The sequence below is a fragment of the Phycodurus eques genome, chromosome 19 (genome assembly GCF_024500275.1).
Source record: "Phycodurus eques isolate BA_2022a chromosome 19, UOR_Pequ_1.1, whole genome shotgun sequence".
Lineage (NCBI taxonomy): Eukaryota > Metazoa > Chordata > Actinopteri > Syngnathiformes > Syngnathidae > Phycodurus > Phycodurus eques.
The window spans coordinates 2,653,554-2,670,664 of NC_084543.1; the positions used below are offsets into that span (position 1 = coordinate 2,653,554).

At 42.1% G+C, this 17,111-nt stretch overlaps 1 protein-coding gene across 5 annotated transcripts in view; it reads left to right on the top strand.

Moving 5' to 3' along the window:
• The window catches only part of ptprea (protein tyrosine phosphatase receptor type Ea), a 35,130-nt gene extending 19,938 nt beyond the window's left edge, over positions 1–15,192 (top strand). For 2 of the 5 annotated variants that reach the window (XM_061705710.1, XM_061705712.1), the window contains 19 exons: positions 3,565–3,636; positions 4,025–4,121; positions 5,320–5,393; positions 5,562–5,695; positions 7,079–7,169; positions 8,365–8,435; positions 8,508–8,544; positions 8,621–8,718; positions 8,882–9,001; positions 9,109–9,272; positions 9,941–10,076; positions 10,156–10,305; positions 10,970–11,063; positions 11,151–11,243; positions 11,781–11,915; positions 12,042–12,167; positions 12,910–13,061; positions 13,751–13,886; positions 14,352–15,192. In XM_061705710.1, the coding sequence (XP_061561694.1) occupies positions 3,570–3,636; positions 4,025–4,121; positions 5,320–5,393; positions 5,562–5,695; positions 7,079–7,169; positions 8,365–8,435; positions 8,508–8,544; positions 8,621–8,718; positions 8,882–9,001; positions 9,109–9,272; positions 9,941–10,076; positions 10,156–10,305; positions 10,970–11,063; positions 11,151–11,243; positions 11,781–11,915; positions 12,042–12,167; positions 12,910–13,061; positions 13,751–13,886; positions 14,352–14,455 (2,079 nt within the window). In that variant the 5' untranslated portion in view covers positions 3,565–3,569 and the 3' untranslated portion in view covers positions 14,456–15,192. Of the gene's footprint in view, positions 1–3,564; positions 3,637–4,024; positions 4,122–4,159; positions 5,251–5,319; positions 5,394–5,561; positions 5,696–7,078; positions 7,170–8,364; positions 8,436–8,507; positions 8,545–8,620; positions 8,719–8,881; positions 9,002–9,108; positions 9,273–9,940; positions 10,077–10,155; positions 10,306–10,969; positions 11,064–11,150; positions 11,244–11,780; positions 11,916–12,041; positions 12,168–12,909; positions 13,062–13,750; positions 13,887–14,351 lie in introns of those variants that run through there. The other 3 variants (XM_061705713.1, XM_061705714.1, XM_061705715.1) reach the window with 3 other exon arrangements.
• The last annotated feature ends 1,919 nt before the right edge of the window (positions 15,193–17,111 follow it).

The following is a 17,111-nucleotide window of genomic DNA, read 5'->3' on the forward strand; positions in this document are numbered from 1 at the left end:
ATCAAGTGTATTGTTACTCGAGGCAAAAAAACAAAACAATGTCGATGTGTTCATCATTTTGTGTCCGCAGGTTTTTCTTGTATTTTCATGTACAGTAATCACTCTCATTTTGGCACTTCACTATTCATCAATTCATTTATTTGCATTTCTTTGTTCTTTCTGAAATGCCCAAAGGTGCCCCAAGATAACATCAAAATCCAGTCTAATAGGAAAGTAGTACTTTGGTGTCATGGAATATCAGAGTCAGACGTTATGAAAACTGTGGCAATAACATGATGCCGCTATTTTGGCTCAATGACATATCTAATATGTCTTCTTTTTAAAATGTCTGATTCGATTATTTTGTTTTCCATTTGAACGCTTTCCATAGGTACATTAGTAAATGTAAAAAAATATATAAACAACTGTATTCCAAAAATAGGATAAGCTCTTTGTAAGCACATTTTTCGTATACTTCCTCTACCAAAGTACACCAAACAATTCACAAAAGTGCCGACTTTTTCGACAAGGGAAAAAGTCGTCAGGCTCACTGACCGCTAACGGAAAGTTTTAAGTTTTGAAGCTGTCAGTTTTCAAAACCGTGGTATACCTTGACTCAAGGAACTATGTTGATGTGATTCATCTAAACTGAGACTCCAATTTGGTACTGTACAGTATATCAGGGAGGAGTTAATTTTAGCTTTGGTTGTTAACGGAAAAAGTTACGATATCGTCTTTGCAGCATGTACACCAGCTTTGGGTGCATTTTTTTTTTCTTTTCAATACATGAATGCCACATTCATTGTTAAAGCTAACAATTGCGGGTTAAGGCACCGAGTTCTAGATTTTCCATAATATGCCCAGCTAAGTGCTAACATTAGCTCCTGCTGACAGCCAAAAGCTCATCTTAGCCACGTCAGAACATTTTATTGCACATTTGTTGGAATAAATCCCGACTTCCGTGACCTCTCACAGATGCCTGCCCACCATGAAACAGTGTTGCGCCTCACAAACTGTCTGGCCAGGGTAATAACCTTCCCTGAAGCTACTTGCAAATGTCTCGCATCCCAAAGACGCCTCCGAAATTCTCCCCTGAGCCGACATCTCCCGTGACCCATTTTCATTATGACTCACCTCTGAATGCTAAATGGAGTGAGGACAATGCACAAACGCCGCGGTAGCCATTTGCCCACCGTCTGACCCGAGCTAAACAATGACTTGTGCTAAAAAAAAAAAAAAAAAAAAAAAAAAAAGAAAAGTAATTTGAGGCTTGTGCTGTCTGCCGCCTCACACTGAAAAATGAGTCGCTTGCGGGAATAGGACGGCGCTTTATTAATAGCAATATGGGGGACATTCCGGAAGGGAAGGAAGTGGTCCTCAAGAGATGCGCTAGCAATCACACGGGGCAGAATCTAATCACGTGAAGAAACGGAGAACAGGCTGCGAACAACATGTGGCATCTCCAGGGTGTTATTGAGCCATGTAGAGGTCAGAGGATGGACGGATGGGCGGCTGGTGTTTTGATTGGTTGGTCGGCGTACACAAGAACGGCGGGACGTGCAGTTGCAATCGGTAAGGATCGATCGATTGCTAGCTATGTTGCTAAGTTGGACAGGCCAGACAGACAGCAGGAGTTGAGAGAGTTCAACCAGACACAAGGACTGACGAGTGGGCTCGGTAGGTATAAAAGGATCGATGGTCGCAAGGCTGGACGAATACGTGGAGCTGAGACGGGTCGGTAGATGGGTGGGACCAAAGGATGGTCAGTTGGGCTTGGTAGACCGTTGGGTAGGACGGACGCCTGGTGTTACTATGAAAAGATACGGTAGGTAGGTAGACTGGTAGAACACTAGGACAGCCAGTAGGGAAGTTGGATGAATGGAAGGAAGGATTGAACAGATGAGGGCACGATAGATTGGTAGGTGGTAGGTAAGACCAAAAGACACATGGACTGCGTTTGGTTGGGATCTATTTGCCAGGTAGCTGCGTGGGACAAAAGGACCAGGTCAAGCTAGATTGAATCTCAGTTTTGGGAGTGTCCAATGAAGTTTACGACTCCGTGAACATTGGGTGCATTTGTTTCAATATCAAAACTTCTTCCAGCCCCGTGAACCTCCTGGAGAGCCTCACAGGAGGGAGATGTGCGGGTTCGCTCGCGCCTCCTCTCCTCATTCGAATCCTCATCAGTCTTCCGGCGACGTCTCTTTATCGATGGCCCGGGGAAGTTTTATTGACCTCGACCTTCTGTTCCCTGCCTCAGCCGGTACTGAGTCCAAATTCCTCCAGCGTCGCTCTTCAAATACCCGACCGTGCCCTTTTACGGGACGCTGCAGCACACCGCGGCACAAACACCTCATTGATTATACACTTCGCCTTTCTTCTTCTCCTTAGCGCAGCTGCAGCGCACACCTGCACCCTCGACGCGACGCAGTGGGTGGAGCACGTGACTTTTTAGTGCTTTGAAAACACAACGATACCTCTCGAGGTCTATTGCTTTTTAAGTCTTCTCCCAGCAGCAGGCCTTAAATAGAGTATAGAATCGAGATGCTTAAAACCAACGTTGCGTGACACGATACCATGTACGCGTTCGAGCCGTAATATTGTTCATTAATAATCGCTCACGTGCGCATGTTTTATGTATGTTTTCCTGACAACCATTACATGGAAACCACAGTTAGTCATTTGTACTTCAATTCTTCTTCAAACGGGTTTTTGGCACTGCAAAGCCACAAACGCCACACGCTGGTAGCGCTGCACCACTAAAACACACTTTTAAAAGTATTCCTCAGCGTCTGTTCTGGCTCTCTCTCACTGTCAAAAAATTGGAGACGTCATAACACTTATATTGTACGTATAACATCACTTTGAGAAAATGAAACGAAGACTGCGACAAAGCAGGGGTGCGAACGATGAACCGGGATATAGCGGGGTTCACGGTATGAATAAAATCCAACTCCTATGCAACGTTGTTTTGGTCTTAGGTTTTTGCCTTATTTTTGCTTCAATTCCATTGACATTGTGCCGCTCCTTGTGGCGTACATGCTTTGGCCACCTCGGGGCAGTTTAATACAGACGTACGGCTATACAGTAGATAAAGGAGACGGTCAGAATTGCTAAGTAAGCAGCAGTAACATCAGTCGTTTGCAGAGGTGCCTTTGATTGTTGTTATATTATCTGTGTACATGTGGCGCTCCAGTGTCTTTGTTCAAATATCCGTTGCTTGAAGTGTTACGACGCCGTGACACCGATGCTATTCGTTAGCCAAAGACATGCAAATGAACAGGAAAAAAGCAAAGCACTGTTTTATTAGCTTCAAATGGGGCTGTATTTCAGTGGCCTTTTCTCAACGAAAGCATGCCAGCCTGCTGAGCCTCGCTTGTAAACATTGGACAATTGCGCCTCCTAGTGCATTTTTGTATGACTGCAGCGCTAATGAATGAACAAGATATGAGCGTATTGCTCCATTGTAGCTCAATTTCACTGAATGAGCACATTCCTACCAACTGAATGGGCCTATTCTGCGTTAGGCGTTCCCATGCGGGGAAATTTAATATCCGTGTTGTTGTTGTTGTTTTTCCCCTGCAGTCATAATGCTTCTGTTTTTGGTGGCAACCACAACCTCGTCTAATTCGAGCAGCAATGGCAACCATACGCAGGGTAAGCAGCACACAAGTCAGTCATCACTTTACTCGGCCTCACTAATTTACCGTTCGTGAATGCGGCTAATGGAGCGTTTCATAACGTTTGTAAACAATAGGCGCCGGGGTACTTCTGGGTGGCAGAAAGGGGCTGACTACCTCTGACCTGAACTGAAAAACGATGACAAAAACGCTCCCAATAGGTTTTAGTTTTCAATTTCCTTCAAAATCAAATCCGAATTAATTTATTGGAACTTTATTGGAACATTAATTGTTTGTTTAGTAGTGGTGTCATCTGAGTTTTTGCCACCTGGGAGTACGTGTGACGTCATGGCAAAAAGCTCTATCGGTGTGGCTCAAAATGATCTGCGACTAAGGGAGAAGTATTTGCACACCTTCTTCCTCAGAGGGCGTCCCGGCCACCGGCCACCACGTCCTCCCCATCGTGCTGGTCCTGTCCCTGCTGCTGCTCATCGTCGCGCTGCTGGCCTGGTACTTCCTCAGGTAAACGCCAGCCCCCTATCACACAGTAAAATGGCCGCATAAGAGCCATAACACAGAACCCTGCAGATGGATAATTAAATGCGTGATGATGTCAGGGCCACCGCCTTGCCTCTGTTACGGCCCCGCTGAGTAGGCATGGGCCGGTTACCGGTTTCAAGGTACACGGCATTTTGAAAAGGTGGCCGTTTCAAGACCGCAATCATTTTGCAGTCTTGTGTTATGCGCATTTTTTTGGTTGTTGTTGTCAGTGCAAGCAAAGTGACCGCGGTACCGCGGCCTGTTAGAGGAAGGATATCATATCGCATATCACGAGAGCACCAACATCACTATTTGACAAAATAAAGGTAACGTAACGTTATGATGTTACGTCTTGAAATGAATGTTTTCAACCAGCTACTGGAGTTAGCGTGTCTAGAATTGGTGAAATAAATACTATAACTAGCTAACTAGCGTGGATAACCTCAGTTTGTTTCCACAGAGCACACCTGCCTTTAATTTGCATGTGCTTGTGTAGAGTGTGTGGATGGACAAATAAAATACCTGCACCTCTCTAAAGTATTACATATTGGCATTGAATAGCATATATGAAACATAAATGTGATAATATCATAAATAATTGGCCGCTACTTCACGGAATTGATTTATTCCGGGAGTTTTCTGGAACATAAACACGAGTTGACTGTCGTTCTGTTTTTAGAGTAAGTGGGTAAGTAGGACTCCACACATTCTTCCTTACAACAAGCAGCAAATTGAATGCGAACAATTCTGTTGTTTTGAACTTAATACTTTGGAAGCGAAAGTATGCAGCCTAGGGTTTTTTACCCCCCCCCCCCCCTTTCTCCTACGTCTACAAACAAACACCACTGTCTTAGCCCTCCTCCTCGACCGTGGGCCGTCACTGATTGGCTCGTAGCCAGATTCCGAGGCAGCGCTGCGGGTGACAAACACTTCCTCCTCGAGTCGCCGAGGCGGAGTCCGAGTCAGGAAGCGACTCTTATTGCCTCCCTCTGACAGCGACCTCCACTCACTCGCTCACCTAGTTACACGGCGGAGCGCCGCTCGAACACGCAAACGCCGTCTTCCCAACACCTTAGCTCATGAGAAAGACTACCTTCTCCAGCTTTAGATGGTAGGAAGGCTTTTTTTCCCTGTGTGGTTTTGTTTTTCTGGACTTTGATATGTGCATGTTTTGTTTTAGGTTAAAAAACCAGAGGAAAGCGGTGGTCACCACAGTGGACAAGAAGATACCAAATGGCATCCTGGAGGAACAAGGTATGTAAACATAAACGGGTTTATCATGATGGAAGTGAAAAGCACGTGACAATAGCAGCCGCAGCGCGTCTTCTCGCACTGCTTCATTGTGGTCGTCCTTGACATCCTGTAGGCAACGTAAGAAAACAATACGAAAACATTCGAATGATATTTTGACACTTTGCACAGACGCGACGGTGGTCCTCCTGCCCCGATCCGCTTCGGCCGCCAAGAACTACCCGCCGCTCGCCGTGGAGCACCTGGAGGACGAGTACAGGCTGCGCTCGGCTGACGACGGGAAACTTTTCCGGGAGGAGTACAACGTAAGCCCCCACCCCCCCCTCCCCCCCCGAGGCTCTTTCTCACGGAGATCCCCGCCCGTGAAAATCGCCGCGCTTCTCCGCCTATGCCTTGTATGTACACGGAACCAGCGTCCAAAAACTTCACACCGTTCCCTTCTGATACTACCTCCGAAGGTGGAAAAATGACTTCTGATCCTACCGCTGAAATCAGAAAATTGCTGAGTCGTCTTTGTCTCTCTATTCTGTTGGTGCCGTTTATGCAACATGGAATTCATATGCAACGTGAAGGGTTCTTCTGATACTTTGTCTCTCCCGTTCCTCGCCATAGCTATTTATACCAAAAAGTGACCGTGAAGAGTGAAAAGAAGAAAAGTCTGGCTTTCGATACTATAGTGCAGGGCGAGGGCAATTAATTTTCCAAATGTGACGCACTAGAAAAGTTGTCGAGGGCCACGCCAACATGCTAATCAATTGTGTTTCATATAATTTCATGTATTAAGACAAAACAAATTGTTTTGTTTTCATAAACTGCTACTTGTGTAGCTACGGTATATTTTGTTGTAATTAGGATTCTTAAATCTGCTGATCTAAAAAGCACAAACCACTAACTCATGTTCGGCGTTCATTACCTGGCAAATTCCCCTCTTACCTCCACCATGCAGGAAACGGTAATACTACTCACATGAGGACAACTTCACGGTCATTAGACTGGTCAGAAAAGTGGAAGACTGAAGACACAAGTCGTTGCTCTTGCTCGCCTGTACCGCCGACACACGTGCGCAACGAAACGGAAAAGCAAGCAGCGCGCACGTGATGTTTTAGTTTGACTTCAACAAGACTGGGAGGGCCAGGCAAACACTGCGGATGTGCCAGATGTAGCCCACGGGTCATAGTTTGGCCAGGTCCGCTATTGCGGTAGCTTGACTTACTAGTGCGCCGACGTCTGAGTTTTCCGAGTACGAGTCGTCGCTCGGTGGGCTGTTTGCGTTTGCGTTGCGAGCCGGAAAATGGCCGCCTCCCCTACCTGGCAAATGGTGCTAATTTAGATGAGTTGTTCCTTCACATTGGATTGGGGAAAACTACTGAGCCCTTTTTCCATGACACAGACATACATCCTCACATGAAAAATACCCCTGTTGCCTATTTCTGGTCTGGCATCGGTATTAAGTACTATATCATTTTTACTCAGCATCTGAGTCAGTATTACTTTTCAGACTTTTAGACTATTATTTAGCGTGCGCTAATAGAGGAAGTGCACGCATTAACTAATGAAGGGGGAGATGAGTGTCTGTATCGGAGGAAATGACTAAACTAAAATAACTAACGCCGCGCAGCTAACTGTCAGTCGTCTGCTTTTTGTATCACACGCGCACACGTGAGGTCATTTCCCAAATTGTTGCACAGTCTCTGCCGGGGGGCCACGCCCAGGGGACGTACGAGGAGGCCAGCAAGGACAACAACAAGGACAAGAACAGATATCCCAACATTCTTCCCTGTGAGTATTAGCCGCGCTGCTAGCGTAGCATGAGTGTGTGATGTTGTGATAAAAACGTGGACGGCAAAAGAGTTTCGGTTTCACTTTTGCGTCAGCCAGTCGTGAAGGGGGACTTGTCACTATGACGACCACCAAATATGGTTACATCCATAGTTTGCATTATTAACCACTTTGAAGTGCAGAAAATGGCTTGAGCACAAATCTATGAATGTTTGTGAACTTTGTGAGAAGGGTTGTAAAACGCCACCTCTTTCCTCACTCGGTGGGAGCCAAGCTGCATTATGTCGCCTCAAGATTGAAAGCGTTTTTACAATAACAAGATGAAATAGGTTCGATAAATTTGTGTAAGCTTGTTTTCTTAAATATGGACCGCTGCAATGCTCCAGTAACGAAGGAACTGGTCAGCCACGCGGGTAACTGCCAGTTCATCAGTTTTATTTATTGCATCACCCAGAACTCTGACCTTCGAGGAACATTTTAGAAAGATGATGTAACCACAGTATTTTGCACGTGCTCCATAAAAGAAATGGCTTGGGTGCCATCTGGTGGCATTTTTGTTCCGAGCACTATGTTGAGCTGAGGTGAGGAGCTTTATTTAGTCAGACCCTAGCTTTATTATATAAAAAAAAAAAATCTATCTTGTATGATCTATAGGAAATTGCAAACCTTTTTTTAGTAGCTGGTGGGTATTTGTTCCTAACCCTTGCAAATTGCAACCGTTGACTGACAGTGAACCTCCGCACATTCGTAGTTTGGAATTCGCAAATTCACATATTTACTGATTTATTTATTTTTCTTCTTTGAAACTTATCCTCAAAAAACTCATTCCTGGCTGTTTTTGTGCCCCGTAGAATATGTGAATATAGCTTTGGCGCCATCGTGTGGCAGCTTGGTACCAGAGGAACTATGTTGAAGTGTGTTGAGGTACTTCATGTAGTACTTTGCCGCCATCTTGGGGCATCTACGGGCAATTCTGAACCATTTCAGGCAGAGGCGTCAATTACACACGTATTTACGCCAGTAGCGAAATAGGATTACGTACATTGTAACTTGCTGGCAATGTCTTTCAAAAGTGGCTGTCTCCATGCTAAGCTAAGCTACGCCAAGCTAGCCACAGCCTCGCAGGGCCTGTGACCTTTTTGACTTCTTCCTTTGATGACAAGCATGAATGACAACGTGACCTTCCCTCCCTCAGATGATCATTCCAGGGTGGTGCTGACGCAGCTGGAAGGAAGTTCCGACTACGTCAACGCCTCGTACATCGACGTGAGCATGTTGTAAATAATCATGTGATTTTCTAGGTATTTTACATTGTAAGCAAACTTTTCTCCCCAACAGGGTTTCACCGTTAAAAACAAATTCATAGCAGCACAAGGTAGGTCGACGTGTTCAGTTGATGAACATCATCTTTTCTAAATAAATCATAATGAATGAAGACGTTGTCTTTGCAGGTCCAAAAGAGGACACGGTGGCCGATTTCTGGAGGATGATTTGGGAGCAGAAGGTGTCGACAGTCGTCATGCTGACCAACTTGAAGGAGAGGAAGGAAGTGAGTGCTCATGACGCAAAAAAACTGCTGATATCAAGCTGATATTCTTGCTGATTGAATCTCAAAATGGATGACTAGGAGAGGTGTTGCTCTTGAGTCTCTTGAAGTGTCGTAATGGTGACCCGTCACAATTTTGACGAGTAATGCATCCATTCCCGTGCAGGACAAGTGTTACCAGTACTGGCCGGATCAGGGCTGCTGGACCTACGGGAACGTGCGCGTGGCGGTGGAGGACTTCACCGTGCTGGTGGATTACACCATACGCAAGTTCTGCATACAATACGTACGCACGCGTAACGTCACAATGTGTCACTCTACTGCTAGGCTAGCCACGCTACCAGTTTGTTTTTGTTTTGTTTTTTTAAATGCGAACGTGCGTTGTCCTCTCAGCAATCCAGCGACGCCGCCAAGACGCCGCGCCTGATCACGCAGCTGCACTTCACCAGCTGGCCCGACTTCGGTGTGCCCTTCTCGCCCATCGGCATGCTCAAGTTCCTCAAGAAGGTCAAGGCGGTCAATCCGCAGTTTGCGGGGCCCATCGTGGTCCACTGCAGGTACACTTAAGCGCTTTACAATATTTGTCTAATATTTTTCAATAACACATCAGCGGGGCAAAATATTAGGCGCACCGCTCGTATGATGCGGTGCAGTTCAATTTCTTCTTTTTCTATTTTTAAAAAATATTCTGACTATTATTTATCGTATTACAACAATGATGTTGGTTTGTAAAAATGTTTTCCAATAATTAAAAAAACATTCCGATCGTATTAAAAAACACATATTTAGCGATATGAGAGGGTCACAAAATTAGGAACACTATTGTGATTCAATCCAGTTCCTTGCATGGTATTGGGATCATCATTAATTGCTCCTTTTTAATTTTTGTTTTACAATTATTATGATTAATATTATGATTTCAGTGACAGCGGTTTCTATTTTTCCAATAATTGCATTTATTTTCTTTTATTGTCCTTATTACTGTGATTAATTAAATTTTACTGAGAGCTGTTTGTAATGTTTGTATATTATTTAAACATTTTCTTATTTAGCTAATATTTTTAAAACTATAGCTTATGAAGCTACATGAGAGGGTCAAAATATGAGGCCGCTCTGTTGTACAACCCCGGTCATAAATACATTTTTCAATGAATATCTCTCAAGTCGAGATGCGCCGTACTTAATATTACGGCCGGTCTTTCTGTGCGCCCTTTATTTTCCTCAGCGCTGGCGTGGGTCGGACCGGCACGTTCATCGTGATCGACGGCATGATCGACATGATGCACGCCGAGCAGAAAGTGGACGTGTTCGGCTTCGTCTCCAAGATCCGAGAGCAGCGCTCGCAGCTCATCCAGACGGACGTGAGTCGAGCGCCCCGAAACCTGCCGCGGTGTGTAGTAGATTCACGCAGATTGTTGTCGCTCCTGACCGTCCCCGCAGATGCAGTACTCGTTCATCTACCAGGCGCTGCTGGAGTACTACCTCTACGGAGACACGGAGCTGGACGTGTCGTCTCTGGAGGGACACCTGCACAAGCTGCACAACACCTTCAACAAGGGAGACCGCGTCGGCCTGGAGGAGGAGTTTAAGGTAATTGGGAAGGGGCCCCAAAATGTCCCTTTTTAAAAAAAAAAAAAAAAATAATAATAATAATAATCTGCCCCCGACACCCAATTCATGGATCGACACGAAATTGGTTGGACGTATCACAACAGGACGCATGAGAAGATCTTAATTAGAGCTGCAATGCCGATTGGAATGATTCGATTCCAAAAACCTAAGCTTCCAACAGCCAACTCTACATTCTCATTCGCTGATTCCCACATCACTCACCAGGCAAGCCCCGCCTTTTAAAGCCACACACAGCCAAAGTCACAGATACTACAGTGTAGAACGTGAGAATGGCGACCTCAAGTGGACAGAAATAACACCTGGACCTCACATGCATATTTTGTATTGGTGTTGTTGTTTAACAATGCAAAATATTTTTTTATACAATTACTCGAATAATTGATGGGATAACGGATAGAATAATAGATTCTAAAAATATTTGCTGTATTCTCTCCAGAGGACGCATGAGTGAAATGGAACAGGAAGTAGGCCATTTTGGTTTCAAGCGGACATTTTGGGGAGGCAAATTCAAGGGCTCGTACTTGCATGTACTCGTACTAGAGAATTGTATGATTATTTATACAGTTACAGTTGTCTGTTTATCGCTTTCTTGCAGTCTTAATCTTGTGTGTTTGCGCCTCAGAAACTGACCAACATGCGTATCATGAAGGAGAACATGAGAACGGGGAACCTGCCCGCCAACATGAAGAAGAACCGAGTTCTGCAGATCATTCCGTGTAAGAGAAGAAGAAGAGGAACTACTGTAAAGCGCGGCTGAAATGTGATCTTCTGTTTGTTTTTTACCCCCCCACCCCCTCTTTTAGATGACTTCAACAGAGTTATTCTCTCCATGAGGAGAGGTCAGGAGTTTACCGATTACGTCAACGCATCCTTTATAGATGTAAGCCCCTTCTATGGTAATGTGAATGTTGGGATATGTGTTTTTCATTTGACATCGATAATTATAATGACTGAAAAACACTACTTTTAAGGAGGGTACATTTTTTTCGGGCATATTTTGCAGTTGAATCACTCCGTAGTAAATATGAATTAGATGTTGTTGTTTGGTGAGAAGCATTTGTCTTTTGGGGTTTTGTTAAAACATTTGAACGTTAAAAATACATTTTTTTTTTTTTTTTTTAACATGGGTTTTCAGATTTAAAAAAAAAAAAAGAAAAAAACTCCCACAATGAAAAGCACCAATAGTTTTGAGGTTTTGTTTTTTTCCATTGGAAGCAAATACAATCATGTTAATTTTCTGCTGGATTTTCTTTTTTCTAAATCCCCCATTGGGGGAAAAAAAAAAAATCTATATTTTTTTACCTAAAACAAATTTTTGAAAATATTTTGGTGGTTTTTCTAATAAGTAAAATAAATCTCTTGTATTATTAGTATTATTTACACGCATTGCTTGACTTTTTTTTGGGGGGGTCGGGTGTCTTGTGTGAAAACAGGGATACCGACAGAAGGACTACTTCATCGCCACGCAGGGCCCGCTGCAGCACACCGTGGAGGACTTCTGGAGGATGGTGTGGGAGTGGAAGTGTCACTCCATCGTCATGCTCACCGAGCTCCAGGAGAGGGAGCAGGTACGCCGTTGTGGGGCTGACCATCTGCAGTTCATCATATTCGGATATTCTTGGACGCGTCAACATCGACACGGGAACGTTCTGGTCGGGTGGAAAGGTGTTTAAGGGTTAAACGTGTGTTTCCAGGACAAGTGTTATCAGTACTGGCCCGCGGAGGAGTCGCAAACGTACGGCGATTACGGCGTGGAGATGAAGGGCGACGCCTTGTGCGACACTTTCAGCCTGCGAGACTTGGTACTCACCTTCCTGCCGGTAAGAACGTTCGCCGCCTTCACCTTCAACAATAAAGCCACAGCAAACGTCAATCAATACGTTATGTATAAAACAATGAGGCCTTTCTCAAATCTTTTTAGCGTGTTTTTTGAATTCATGCTCTATAAACGGCTTTAATTGATTAAAGTTAGTGTTGTAAATGAAACATAGATTGTTTGAAGTTTTTTTTTTTTATGCGTATTCTTTCATAAACTGAATAAGATAAAATGGTAAACAATTGATTGATTGGAATTTGATTATTAAAATCAAAGCTAAAAGTCTAAAAAGGCAAATACTTTTGCAAACTTTATTTTATCATTACAACATATGTCCCACAATTCATTTATAATCATTTTAATGTATAAAAAAATGGAATAATGTATTGAAAATGATATATCATTTAAATGATTTAGTTTTATAAATACTACATTAGTATACATGTTCTACATTGTAGTTGTATGATCAAATGTAATAATATACTTTCTCATCAAATAAATAGATATATTTATTGGAATTTTTAAAATTAATATCTCTAATATTTAAATATCTTAAAACCTTTTTATTGTATTATAATATTTCTATTTGGTGTATGATATTGAATGTATTTTTCATCTTTTTAAAATTGCTGCTAAATCATGTCAACTTTTTCCATATTTAAATCCTTCTGAAAAAGATTGAAGATCTTTATGTGTGCAGCGTTTCACTGATTCTTAAAAATGTTGGAACGCGTGCACTGCAACAGGAGAAGCAGACGCGCGTGATCCGGCACTTCCACTTCCACGGCTGGCCCGAGGTGGGCATCCCGGCCGAGGGGCGGGGCATGATCGACATCATCGCGGCGGTGCAGCGGCAGCAGCAGCAGTCGGGCAACCATCCCATCGCGGTGCACTGCAGGTACATCCGCATGCGCGCCAGAGGGCGCTGTTGACCTCTTCACAATGGTCGTAAACAGCGGGCACCGGGGTACTTCCAGGTGGCGCAAAATTCAAGTCACTGCCGAGTCAAGTCACCTGCATTGAAAACGATGACATAGTTTGGGGTTGCTCCGCCGCACGTACCCCAAAAGGTTCCGTTTTTTTTTTTTTCTTCCTTTCTTGTTTAATATTAATCCAGCAGATCGTGTGGGTAAGGAAGGTCATTTGAGTGAATGTTGTACAGATAAAATTGCAAGACACGGCAGCCGCTTCTAGAGGGACAAACCGGGAACCAAACCTCAGGGACATTTTCTCTCGACTAATTTAGCAAAACGTAATGGCTAGCCTGCTAGCTTAATGTCAGCTGTACAGTCAATTAACTAGCCAGTCCCCCAACGATCACGTTAACTAAGTCTGCGTTTCCGTCACGTCTATTTTGGAATCAACTTAGCTGTCGTTACGCAAATTACAGCAGGCGTTTTGTCTCGATCGACCTCACGGAAGATCTTAAAATCCTCATTTGAGCCATTTGTCCTGTTTTCTCAATGGCTCGGCCTAATAATTCCACCTGAGCTTTTGCCACCTGGAAGTACGTACGTGCGGCGTGACGTCGAAAAGGTCCGCGGGGACGGCGCTGTGCTTGTCGCTAACGGTGCGGTCGGTTTGTAGCGCCGGCGCGGGGCGGACCGGTACGTTCGTTGCACTGAGCAACATCTTGGAGCGCGTCAAGGCAGAAGGCCTGCTGGACGTCTTCCAAACTGTCAAGAGTTTACGCATGCAGAGGCCGCACATGGTCCAGACGGTGGTGAGTAGTCGCGCAACGGATGGCACTTGTGTGAATCGAGGAAAGGTTTTTGATTTTTATATCCGTTTGATATTTTTTTAAAACTGTTTACACATTTTAATTGATTTAACTGCTCTTTGTCATTAACTTGCATTTTCTTTAGTCATTTACTAGCTTTTTGTATTAACATGATTTTGTATTTACTTTTATCAACATCAATTTGCATTTTTTTCGTAATTATTTCACTAATATCATTTGAATATATTTAGCTGCTTTCTTTTTGTCGTCATTTTAAAAAAATGCATTTTGCATTCATAACAATTTTTCTTACCAACGTCCTTCTTTTATTTACTTGACAATTTTGTTACTTTCAAATGTAAAATGTTTTCCTCAATTGCTCATGATTGGTATATTTTGAACGCAAAGTGGGTCAAATGTGATGATTGCGCTTCACATTTGATGTTGTTTTTGTGTTTTTGAGCACAGGAGCAGTACGACTTCTGTTACAGGGTGGTACAAGACTTTGTGGACATTTTCTCCGACTATGCCAACTTCAAATGAGCCGATTCTCTGCCTTATCAACGTTGTGATTGTCCTTTCTGTTTGACTCGTCGTTGTTTTTTTTCTAAAGCCGGTCGATAAATGATCTATTTTTTGCAATGCACTTGTCCTAACATCAACTAAACCTACGTCCCCCGCCTGTATTATATAAAAAGAATTGTACATGAGTTAAATAAAACAAAGTGGTAATTTATATTTTGTGGTATGTATAATAATTGTCTCTTTATTTCATTTTTCTTGTTGTATAATATTGTACTTTGGAATGTTTATGTCCATGTAATATTTTTGAAAGTTGTAAATGTATTTATGTACCGAAAGCCACACACAGTTTTTTTTTTTTTTTTTTTTTTTTCTTTTTTCTTTTCCCTTCTTCTCTCATTTCTTGATGACTGTGCGACGTGTTCGTGAAGTCCTCGAACGTTCCATTATGTACTTGCAAAATGACACTTAAATTGTCCTTTTGACACCGAGGGGGGGAAAAAAAGCACATAAGTCAGCCTTTTACAGCCAAAAACTTCTCTTTTTTTTGGGGGGGTGCCATACCCATTTCATTTTCTATGAACCCTACTTTTAGTCAAGGCAGAATTTAGATTTGAACAAAAATAGGAAAAACAAAACCAAAAACGTGAGACTGCAGTAAGAGTAACAGCACAGGATTTCAAAAGTGATCGAAACAATACAACATGTTTGGGTTGTCTCTTTGTAAAGCGTCTACATGTCAAATAACTCGATGGCTGCATTAAACAAAACTTTGTGAATAATTTCATCGAGCTCTGGAGAAACTTGTCTCAGTGTGTGCGTGTGTGACAGAGTTCATTTTTTGGGGGGGGATATTTCAATTTACGGTTTCCCCCAATTTATTTAAATTTATTTTATTTTTATTAATTTGTGGTGGAATGGACAATGTTAATTTTTTTTAAAATCGGACATTTAGCTAGTTTAGAAAATATTTTTTTTTAATTTTACTTATCTATATCATATATAAATTTTTATAGTTTGTCAATTGATGTTTTATTTGGTTAATGTTTTTTCTATTAATTTGTTGTTAAAAAACTTTTTTTTTAGTATATTTTTATCATAGCTCAAGCTATTGTTTTTCTATTTTATTCATTTTAAATTTGTCATTTTATGTTTAAATTGAATTGGAATTACAATCTGTACTTTGTTAAAATTTAATTTTATATTTTTTACAGACCATGTGTTAAACCATATTTATTTTTTATCATAAATGTTCCGGCTTTTTTATTTGCCTCCTTGTTCCATGATTTTTAAAAAAAAATAATTTTGTCCATTTTTATTTTTATTAATTCAATTCGTGGTAATATAATGCATTAACCAGCCTTTTTTCACCATAACATTTCTAGCTATTTATTATTATTATTTAGTTTTGTTCAATTTGTGACCGAATGGACAATACGTTAACTACCTACTTTTTTTTTTTTTTTTTTTTTTAAATCATAAATCTTCTAGCACATTTATTACTGTTGACTTTTTATTTATTAGTACATTACTTTCTAGACTTGTCTTTTTTTGGGGGGTTCAATTTTACTTTTATTACTATTACAACCATATTTTCTATCATTTGTAGCTATTTTATAAATGACTATCTTTATGGTTTATATTAATAATTTAATTGCCTTTTTTTTTTTTTTTTTTTAGTTTTAATGTCATTGTATTACTTCAATTTGTATTTGTTCTTTTTCAAAATGAATTGGTACTTTTTTAAAAGAAACTCGGTGTGAACTAAACATTGAATTCTGAATCTTTGACCGGTGCTGTTTTGGCTTTCAAAGCACCCGACGGCAGCGTTGGCTACTTTTAGAGGGCCTCGTTTTGTACCTTGCTCCCTTTTAATGGTAATAAACGTCACAGCGAATCAAAAAAGTGTTTAGAAAACCGAGCACGCTCTGGTGGCTGCGCACTTGAGGATTCGGACACGCGACACGTAAGTCTGCCGACACGTGCTGCTCACAGTCCATCCAAATTGAAATGTGTCCAACAATCCCGTTTCTTATGTTGCAGACCATCTGAAAGCTTCTTTGTGGACTTTGTTTCCACCCAACTCTTCCTCAGGGTCCTCATCGCCACGGTAACGTGCCACGGGCCAACCCCGGTAGAAGGTCAGCCGTGTGCAAGAGGTCGTATGAATTATGTATTAACCCCGTTGTTGTCGCTTGACCTCTTTCTATTTTGGACGTTCGCTCACTGACATGCATTCATTTACTAAACTGCAGCAGCTTTGACTCATTGACCGTCAATGTTAATTATTCTTCATATCAAGACATTCTTGTCTCACTTCACGTTTTCCTGTTTATTTCAGAAATGTTAACGGCTCCCTATTTTCATATTTTTCATATTCATATTTCATTTTTTATTTTTTTTTATAAACGATTTTGTTTCTCTTATACCAATTTAAATGTTTTACTGTATGTTCTCAGTTTATTAATTGACCTGCTTTTCACTGTATTGTTTTGTTTATTTATTGCTATATGCGGGGCTTGACCATAACACGTGCCAACCCGCCAAATGCGGGTGAATTTCAGCAGTCGGGAGGTAGCGACGCCACTCCCGCTAGCCACGTTGGCGGCTTGTATTGCGATAGGGAAAAATGTATGTCAGGGGCGCTATTATTAGCATTCTTCTGTACACAATATAAAAAAATGTGGACGTTAATTTCATTTTGAC